We start from the raw sequence: 10589 nt of genomic DNA, 5'->3' as shown, positions 1-10589 counted from the left end.
CCAGAGTCTGGTAGGACCAGGCTAGTGTACCAGGGTCTGGTAGGACCAGGCAAATGTACCAGGGTCTGGTAGGACCAGAGTCTGATAGGACCAGAGTCTGGTAGGACCAGGCTAATGGACCAGGGTCTGGTAGGACCAGGCTAGTGTACCAGAGTCTGGTAGGACCAGGCTAATGTACCAGGGTCTGGTAGGACCAGGCTAATGGACCAGAGTCTGGTAGGACCAGGCTAATGGACCAGAGTCTGGTAGGACCAGGCTAATGGACCAGAGTCTGGTAGGACCGGGCTAGTGTACCAGAGTCTGGTAGGACCAGGCTAATGGACCAGAGTCTGGTAGGACCAGGCTAGCGTGTACCAGAGTCTGGTAGGACCAGAGTCTGATAGGACCAGAGTCTGGTAGGACCAGGCTAGTGTACCAGAGTATTGTAGGACCAGGCTAATGTACCAGGGTCTGGTAGGACCAGAGTCTGATAGGACCAGAGTCTGGTAGGACCAGGCTAATGGACCAGAGTCTGGTAGGACCAGGCTAGTGTACCAGAGTCTGGTAGGACCAGGCTAATGTACCAGGGTCTGGTAGGACCAGAGTCTGATAGGACCAGAGTCTGGTAGGACCAGGCTAATGGACCAGAGTCTGGTAGGACCAGGCTAATGGACCAGAGTCTGGTAAGACCAGGCTAGTGTACCAGAGTATTGTAGGACCAGTCTAGTGTACCAGAGTCTGGTAGGACCAGGCTAGTGTACCAGTCTGGTAGGACCAGGCTAATGGACCAGAGTCTGGTAGGACCAGGCTATTGTACCAGAGTCTGGTAGGACCAGGCTATTGTACCAGAGTCTGGTAGGACCAGGCTACCCCGACCTACCTCCCTACGGAGATTTTCTCCCTTTCATACTAGGTAGCAAGGTAATGTAGGTCAATCGAGGCCAAACGGTGTTGATAGACACGCTAAAAAGCCAGTATGCATCTTGATAACACGCCAATAATGGCATATGAATTGGCGTGTCATACATACGCCACTTCATGAGATCAGTCTGCCATGTGTCGCAAGATGTTTCATCAAATTGGACGTGTTACTGTCATATAATGTAAAACAAGTGGAGCAGTGTGATTGATGGTTAACCTTATTTTATTTGGGGAATTGTTATTGATTGATATTAGCGCTGTCAAAATAACGTGTTAATTTCAATTAATTAATCTGAGAAAAAATAAAGTGTTAAAAAAAAAGAAAGAAGTAGATTAATACATTCCATATTGACCTTTCAGCCGGAGCCGTTGTAGCCTCATTTTGACTGTAAAATGAAGGAGGGCGACGAGAATGTGCTGTTACAGGCAACAGAAACATCACTGCACGTGACGCTAGTTAACACCACACTCAACAGCAGGTAACACTAGCTAGCAGCTGGATTACACACGGTTAAAATGCTGACAGCTAACGCTAAACGGTGTAACGTTTGACTGTATTTCACCGTAGAGGATTCAACACCAGGACCCAACAGTCTGCAGCTGCCGTGTCGGAAAAACACAGACGGAGACGGTGCGTTCAATGAAACTGGTAACCTACAGTCTTTTCGTGCATTTGTCGTTCAACAGCAATTTACTAGTGAAATAAGTCATTGTTATAGTTATTAAATTATTATAAAATCATTTAATTTTGACCATATGGCCTTAGCAATAAACAAGCCGTTCTTTAATGTAGCCAACCCTTCTTTCTTTTTTTTACTTTATTAAAAACTACCGCTTTAGCACCGGTATCGGAAATAACCCAAACGATACCCAACCCTATTCCTGAAGCACTTTTGAATGTATTTCGTCAGCATATTAAGTCATATTGTTGATTGTTATGGCCATTATTTGAACAGTGAAAATAATAATAAAAATAGTTTAACTTTAATGTTACTAATGCTGATTATTCATTGATTCATTTGAATTGAAATATTTAAATTACTTTCAAAGCAAAAATTATGTATGCGATTAATTTAGATGAATTAATTACAGAGTGGTTTGCTGTGATTTACTTTGGTAACACTTTACTTGACAGTACCGACATAACTATGACATGACACTGTCATGAACATGTCATAAACCTTATAAACAAGTCATAAACGTTCATGGCTTCTGTCATTAAGGGTCATTTGGTTTTTGTCATGACAAGCTGACATTGTTTGGGTTGTCTTGATTATGACAACTTGACATTAATCAAAGTGACATTACCAGAAGTTGTGGTCTCACCTGTCCCTTGTTAGTGTTCGTTACCCTGTGTATTTAGTCTCTACTGTGTTTCCTTTGTGTCTTGTCGGATTATAACGTTACGTTCTGTCTGTATGCTGCATGTGTGATGTTCTGTTTGGTCATGCCTGCTCATTCCTGTCTTCCTGGCCTGCATGTTTTTTGGAACCACTTGTTAAGTTTCTGCTCTGCCAGTCACCTGGACACTTTTTGTTGAAGTTTTTGTTAATAACCTCTGTTTTCTGAACTGAACTGCAACTGGGTCCAAGCCTTGGTACTTAGGGTGATAATCTGAGTCTGTCAGTGAGGCTGAAACTGCCCAGAGTGGCGAGGGCAGCGGGGAGGAAGAGGGAAACCGGGGGGTTTGGAGGAGCGTTGACTTCCAGGATAAGGAAGCCAGCTCCGGCCTCTGACACCTTTTGGATGTTTTCTGTCGTGAGAAAGCTTTCCTTTCTTCCGTCTTCACACCTTGGTAAACAGCAGAAAGGGGGACAACGAATGGGCAAAAAAAAGGCAAAAAAAAGCATCAAAATATTGTCAAAAGAGCGCCACACAAGCACCAACAAAAGCAGCAAATAAGGGTTTCTGATTTTCTTGTCTCTGTCGCTTCTCCTCCGTCGTATATAAACTTTGAAAGAACAAAAAGGAAAATTAAACAATAATTTATTTTGTATTAAAACCAGACATTTTCACCAAAATAAACATACATATTTCATCAGCAATTAACTTTATATATAAAATATACAATTTTAAAATTAAAAAAAAAATACCCAAAAATTATTTCATAGTTTCCCAAAACTTTCCTTTTCACAGCAAAAAAAAAAAAAAAAAAAATCACACAATTACAAAACAGCCATTAAAAACATCAATCACACATACAGTGAGGAAAATAAGTATTTGAACACCCTGCTATTTTGCAAGTTCTCCCACTTGGAAATCATGGAGGGGTCTGAAATTGTCATCGTAGGTGCATGTCCACTGTGAGAGACATAATCTAAAAAACAAAATTCAGAAATCACAATGTATGATTTTTTAACTATTTATTTATATGATACAGCTGCAAATAAGTATTTGAACACCTGAGAAAATCAATGTTAATATTTGGTAGAGTAGCCTTTGTTTGCGATTACAGAGGTCAAACGTTTCCTGTAGTTTTTCACCAGGTTTGCACACACTGCAGGAGGGATTTTGGCCCACTCCTCCACACAGATCTTCTCTAGATCAGTCAGGTTTCTGGACTGTGGCTGAGAAACACGGAGTTTGAGCTCCCTCCAAAGATTCTCTATTGGGTTTAGGTCTGGAGACTGGCTAGGCCACGCCAGAACCTTGATATGCTTCTTACAGAGCCACTCCTTGCTTATCCTGGCTGTGTGCTTCGGCTCATTGTCATGTTGGAAGACCCAGCCTCGACCCATCTTCAATGCTCTAACTAAGGGAAGGAGGTTGTTCCCCAAAATCTTGCAATACATGGCCCCGGTCATCCTCTCCTTAATACAGTGCAGTCGCCCTGTCCCATGTGCAGAAAAACCCCCCCAAAGCATGATGCTACCACCCCCATGCTTCACAGTAGGGATGGTGTTCTTGGGATGGTACTCATCATTCTTCTTCCTCCAAACACGGTTAGTGGAATTATGACCAAAAAGTTCTATTTTGGTCTCATCTGACCACATGACTTTCTCCCATGACTCCTCTGGATCATCCAGATGGTCATTGGCAAACTTAAGACGGGCCTTGACATGTGCTGGTTTAAGCAGGGGAACCTTCCGTGCCATGCATGATTTCAAACCATGACGTCTTAGTGTATTACCAACAGTAACCTTGGAAACGGTGGTCCCAGCTCTTTTCAGGTCATTGACCAGCTCCTCCCGTGTAGTCCTGGGCTGATTTCTCACCTTTCTTAGGATCATTGAGACCCCACAAGGTGAGATCTTGCATGGAGCCCCAGTCCGAGGGAGATTGACAGTCATGTTTAGCTTCTTCCATTTTCTAATGATTGCTCCAACAGTCGACCTTTTTTCACCAAGCTGCTTGGCAATTTCCCCGTAGCCCTTTCCAGCCTTGTGGAGGTGTACAATTGTGTCTCTAGTGTCTTTGGACAGCTCTTTGGTCTTGGCCATGTTAGTAGTTGGATTCTTACTGATTGTATGGGGTGGACAGGTGTCTTTATGCAGCTAACGACCTCAAACAGGTGCATCTAATTTAGGATAATAAATGGAGTGGAGGTGGACATTTTAAAGGCAGACTAACAGGTCTTTGAGGGTCAGAATTCTAGCTGATAGACAGGTGTTCATTTGCAGCTGTAGCATACAAATAAATAGTTAAAAAATCATATATTGTGATTTCTGGATTTTTTTTTTTATATTATGTCTCTCACAGTGTACATGCACCTACGATGACAATTTCAGACCCCTCCATGATTTCCAAGTGGGAGAACTTGCAAAATAGCAGGGTGTTCAAATACTTATTTTCCTCACTGTAGATCAGATTACCCACAATGCATTATTCTGTATCAAACACAAACAGCAGTAACAGTATCTCTCACATTAAAAACATTAAACTTTGGTTCCTTTTTGTTGCTGTGGCAACAGTTCACACGTCACATTTTCAGTGTTTTCAGATAATAGTATTGCAGCGCGACTCTAGAGACAAACCGAGTCTGTCTGTCCCCGAAAACACTCCCCCATACGTTCCAACATCATTCTGACTTATATTGATGTTTCTAGTGGCAGCGCCCTCCAGTTGCCGTAGTAGTTCTGACTGGAGCTAGGGTTGGGCATCGTTTTGATTTTAACGATTCTGATTCCTATTCCAATTCTTCCTTTTGATTCCGTTTTTTATCGATTCTCGTTTCTGATTCTTTGAGCGGTGGAGTTGAAACGGGTCAAATGCTTATTTCACAAATAAGAGGAACGTTTTATTTTTATTTAAAGGTGGGTTGCAGTGTGACGGGGCTTTATCAACGTAAAATACAGCCCCGCTAGAGCACCGCTTACTGTGCTCCATAGCTGCAACACAACAAGCGCCTGGTCGCTACGGAAACCAAAACTTGCGCATGTTAAATTTGGAAACCATGATCAGATTTGAAACCAAATCCTCCAAACAATTACAATAAAGAAACAATTCTGATGGAATCGTAGTTTTTGAAACTACTAAAATTCCAAGTAGGAATCGGTTCTCAATGCCCAACCCTAGTAATAAGAGCGCCAAATGTCCGAGGAGCATCACGCTGCATCAAGCCCCGCCCACATCCAAGTCAGCCATTTTTTGGTTTGTTTACGTCACGCAGCTTTAAACCCCCGGGCATTTAGCGAGGGAAAGTTTCTGGACTTCGCATTGTTGTACCACAGTGACTGCTGCTGTATGAGAACGCGGCCGGCTGCGTATGGCGGTGGTTTTGGTGCCTGAACTTAACCTATTCTGGGGTAACTAGACCACCAACTACCGCTGACCTGACAGAGCACCACGACCGGCAGCTCACGGTGCTCTGTACCCAGCGTACAGTCCCCTATTCTGGGGTAACTGAACCTGACAGATCCTAATGTGGAGCCCCGTAGTCGTTAGCACGAAGCTCTGTAGCGGCTTAAACACAACAGCTAGCAACTGCCGCTGTGTAGTGGCCGTTCGAGCGTATGGGGAGTGACATAAGCAAAAAATAAAATAAAATCGCTGACTTGGATCAAGCCCCGCCTTCCCGCGGGCTGCAGCAAGACGTACTTCAAATGTCCTGGTAGCAAATTTACAAATCCCATTATGGCCACGCCAAGTCCCGCCCTACGAAGCAGCTTGAGTGGTTAAAGTTAGGATATCTGATTGGTCAGGGGACAGGACCTGAACAGATCGGGTTACCTTACCTTGCGTAAGCATGGACGCCTGGCCAATAGTAGCGTGTGAATGCTATTGAAGGGCGGGTCTTGCCTGGCCAATAGCAGCGTGTGAATGCTATTGAAGGGCGGGTCTTGCCTGGCCAATAGTAGCGTGTGAATGCTATTGAAGGGCAGGTCTTGCCTGGCCAATAGTAGCGTGTGAATGCTATTGAAGGGCGGGTCTTGCCTGGCCAATAGCAGCGTGTGAATGCTACATGTCCCGTTAGAAAAGAAAAGGAAACCAAGAGTTCTTTATACTTTAGAGAACAAACGTAGCTCCGTCACTTTCTGGGTCACGTGGTCACCTTCAGGAAGTGAAGTCACGTCTGATTTGAACCCAAAGCTCCATCTTTTTATTAACTTAACTCAGTAGTTTTGGGGTCTAAATCTAACCACACTGGGTCCTCCACAGAAGGATTTTGGGTTATTTCAGAAAATAATCTCTGTGGCAACTAAAGTTTATGATACGGACACGTTTAGTTCAGATAATATTTACTAATAAACTACCCTTCGAGGTGTCCATGGTCAGGTAGTAATGGACTTCACGTCTCGCCGTCGTCCATTAATACCTGACAATGGACACCTCGTCAGGCATTAACCCTTACATAATGTTCAGTATGTATGTTTGTTTGTTTATGTAAACACCGACCACCAAGGACAATCCTTCAGGTGGCTCCTGGCTCGGAGGTATAGCGGTCACCCCTTACCCTCAAGGTTGACAGATTTGATTGGATCAGAGTCTGTCACTCTGCTGCCTTTTCGACCAATCACTGCCTTTGGTAAATGGATTTATACTTTAAATGCATTGTATGGTAACTGTGTTTAGAATCAGAAACTTATTGAACTTCTTGCTGTAAGAAATAAAATGTTTATCACTTTATTTCTGTACTGTTCCCTAATATCTGAAAACTGTGTACAGCAAGGTTTTCTTTTTATCTAGTTTATTATTCTTGAGTGTATTGTTCTTTATTTTTGAATACGGTTCTGTAAAAACAATCTTCCCAGCTCTCGTCACACGACCAATCAATGTTTCCATGATGACTGTCTAATTGTTGTTAGAAATCAATACACACAGACATGCTCAGGACATATTCATGCACAAACAGAGAGATGGCAGAGTAAGTGGAATACCAGTGCTGGACCAGCACCCTGAGCAGTTGGGGTATAGTGCCTTGCTTTGTACTTTGGTCCGTACTGAGACTTGAACCAGCAACCCTCTGGTTCCCAACCCAAGTCCCTACGGACTGAGCTACTGCCACCTCTAAATGAGATACATGAAATATGTAGATTACAAAGAAATATGTACATTACAGATCAAATGACCAGTATTTAGACTACTTTAGTGATCATGAATAGTTTGGGCTGTTGTTACCATGGGAACCTGTTGGCCATCACACTGTAAAAAGTAGTTAAATGTTGGTCTGTCTTTGTTCATCTGAGCTGTGGGTCTGGTTCTGGATGGAGGTTACATCGACAGCAACAAAAACCAGAGTCAGATTTCTTGGATTTGTTCACAAACTATAAAGATATTCAGAACTTATATGATCGGTAAATTATCCAGAAGAATTAAATGTTTATATATTGAACAACATTGAGAAAGTCAGTAAGAAAAGCTTTAGAAATGTAAATTTAAATTTGGGGAAATGTTTGGTTCAGTCTCATTGACAGCATGGTAGACAGTCCTGAATGTTAACACAGAAAAGCTCTTTATTGGAGGTGAGGAAGATACCAGACGTTCATTTAACTAAACTACCATCATAGTCTTCATCACTGAAATCTTTTCTCTTAGAAAAGTGGGAAATACTGTTTGAAAATATTTCTGATAAAACATAAATCTCACCTTTATGTTGTCTGTCAAAGTTGGTTTTTGATAGACATAAAAGGTTGGTGTTTCCTGCTTTCTGATTTCCAAATGTCTCTGAGACAGTTTGAGTGAAATCGTGACCACAGAGCATCCTCCCTCCCTTCCTGTTTACTGATGAAGTCAAATGGTTTCTCTTAAACCATGTGACTCCAGATGGTCCTCCTCCCTCTCTACTGATATACTGTATCAACTGTTCTCTTCTCTCTCTGCCTCCTCTACATCACAGACCAACAACACTGGTAAGAGCACTTTGGAACTGGAAATACTTTAAAATGATCAGATCAGGAGGTAATACCAGATTGACATAAATAATAACGGAACATACTACATTACATTCATATGTTTTATAATTTTCTCTCTTCCAGACAGTGTCTGTAGTCACCTCGTCACTGAGCTTCAGGAACTTCAGATCCATTTCTCTGGACCTCTTTCTGGGTTGACCAGGACTTTAAAAACACAGGTATGTATCACAGGTTGGAGGGTTTTCTGCTGAATCAGTCTGTCTTCATGTTTGTTACATCAGCTGCTGCTCTGCTCCTGAGATCAACACACCTTGCAAAGGTGTCCCTAAAGAAAAGAAAAAGTAGTGAAGTGTTAATTTGTTTGATAAATGGTCATAATGTGAAATATTTAACAGCTCTAACTGTGCTGGAGATAAACTATATGTTATAGTTTCTCTCTCAAGAAGAAGCGATTAACTCAGATTAAAGTGATGTCATAAAGCAGGAATGTAACTGATGTATCTTAGAGACCGTGTTTGACCCCCTTTCTCCTTCAGAACTGCCTTAATTCTTGGTGTCATTGATCCAACAAGGTGCTGGAAGCATTCTTTAGAAATGTTGGCCCATATTGAGAGGAGAGCATCTTACAGTTGATGGAGATTTGGGGGATGCACATCCAGGGTACGAAGCTCCCGTTCCACCACATCCCAAAGATCTTCTATTGGGTTGAGATCTGGTGACTGTGGGGGGGGCATTTTAGTACAGTGAACTCATCGTCATGTTCAAGAAACCAATTTGAAATGATGTGAGCTTTGTGACCTGGTGCATTATCCTGCTGGAAGTAGCCATCAGAGGTCCATGGTGGTCATAAAGGGAGGACATGGTCAGAGACAATGCTCAGGTAGGCTGGGGCATTTAAACCATGCCCAGTTGGTACTAAGGGACCTAAAGTGTGCCAAGAAAACATCCCCCACACCATTACACCCCCACCACCATCAGCAGCCTGCCCAGTGGTAACAAGGCATGATGGGTCTCCCACACCATTACACCCCCACCACCATCAGCAGCCTGCCCAGTGGTAACAAGGCATGATGGGTCTCCCACACCATTACACCACCACCAGCAGCAGCCTGCCCAGTGGTAACAAGGCATGACGGATCCATGTTCTCATTCTGTTTACTCCAAATTCTGACTCTACCATCTGAATGTCTCAACAGAAATCGAGACTCATCAGACCAGGCAACATTTTTACAGTCTTTAACCGTCCAATTTTGGTGAGCTGGTGCAAATTGTAGCCTCATGTTCCTATTGTTAGTGGAGATGAGTGGTACCCGGGGGGGTCAAAAACCATGCCATGCTCAAAGTTGCTTAGATCACCTTTCGGTCACATTTTGACATTCAGTTTGGAGTTTAGGAGATTGTCTAGACCTGGACCACACCCCTAAGTGCATTGAAGCAGCTGCCATGTGATTGGTTTGTGTGTGTGTGTTTATTCTGATGGTGTGTGTCTCTTCCTGTCTCCACAGAACCTTTCTGATCACATCAGATCACAGTTTGATTTAAAGTCAGCTTCTTCATCACTCTGAAGAGGAGATCTCAACACTTCAGGAGGACCAAGAGACCTGGAGATGGGGGGTTCAGAGTCAAAACCAAGAAGAGACCTGAAAAAACATGCAGCTTCATTCATCAAAAAGTTTGACAGCAGTGAACACAGGATGACACAGATTGTAGAAGAGTTTAGGGGGATCACTGATGAAGTCAGAGAGACGCAGCAGACAACAGATGCATTCAGAACAGCAGGAACTTTTACTGCAGGAGTAGGAATAGGACTCCTGGTCCTTGCAGCTCCGCTCACTGGGGGGGCGAGTTTAGCAGCAGGAGCAGTAGGAGCAGCTGCAGCAGCAGGAGGAGGAGCTGTGGTTGCTGGTGCAAATGAAAAAAAAACAAGGAAAGAGATCGAACGTAAAAAGAAAGTAGAAAAGCTGGGGAAAGAGTTCATGAAGATTGTTGAACGGATGAAGAACAACCTGGAAAAAATAAAGAGGAGGTGTGAGAAGTTGGACCAAAGATCAGCTCAACGTCAGGCTGAAAAGACTCGGGCAGACATGGAGGAGTTTCAGAGGATTCTGAGACGAGTTTCTGAAGATAGACGAGAAGGACAAATCCCCCATTTGGCTGATCTGTGTGACAGAGTTGTTGGTGACTGTGAAAAGATGAAGAAAGAACTCAAACGCTTCACAGAAAAGTAAAAAAAAGTAAAAGGAAGTAACATGCATTATTACCATCAGGGGCGGATCTAGAAAAATATTTATGGGGTGGCGAGAGGGGGGCAGAAATGTTTGAGGGGTGGCAACATATGGCAGACGTATATATACTGAATTTAATCACAGTTTGATGAGAAATAGTATGTACACACTA

The 10589-nt window shown here is 43.1% G+C and overlaps 1 protein-coding gene across 4 annotated transcripts in view; it reads left to right on the top strand.

The window, feature by feature from the left end:
- Positions 1 to 10461, top strand: part of LOC120545308 — a 43698-nt gene extending 33237 nt beyond the window's left edge. For 2 of the 4 annotated variants that reach the window (XM_039779554.1, XM_039779552.1), the window contains exon 2: positions 9698 to 10461. In XM_039779554.1, the coding sequence (XP_039635488.1) occupies positions 9800 to 10420 (621 nt within the window). In that variant the 5' untranslated portion in view covers positions 9698 to 9799 and the 3' untranslated portion in view covers positions 10421 to 10461. Of the gene's footprint in view, positions 1 to 7672; positions 8411 to 9697 lie in introns of those variants that run through there. The other 2 variants (XR_005636645.1, XM_039779553.1) reach the window with 2 other exon arrangements.
- Positions 10462 to 10589: the final 128 nt, after the last annotated feature.

The sequence above is a fragment of the Perca fluviatilis genome, chromosome 17 (genome assembly GCF_010015445.1).
Source record: "Perca fluviatilis chromosome 17, GENO_Pfluv_1.0, whole genome shotgun sequence".
Classification (NCBI taxonomy): domain Eukaryota; kingdom Metazoa; phylum Chordata; class Actinopteri; order Perciformes; family Percidae; genus Perca; species Perca fluviatilis.
Note: the sequence above shows the minus strand (reverse complement) of the source record. Positions and strands in the feature narration are given on the sequence as shown.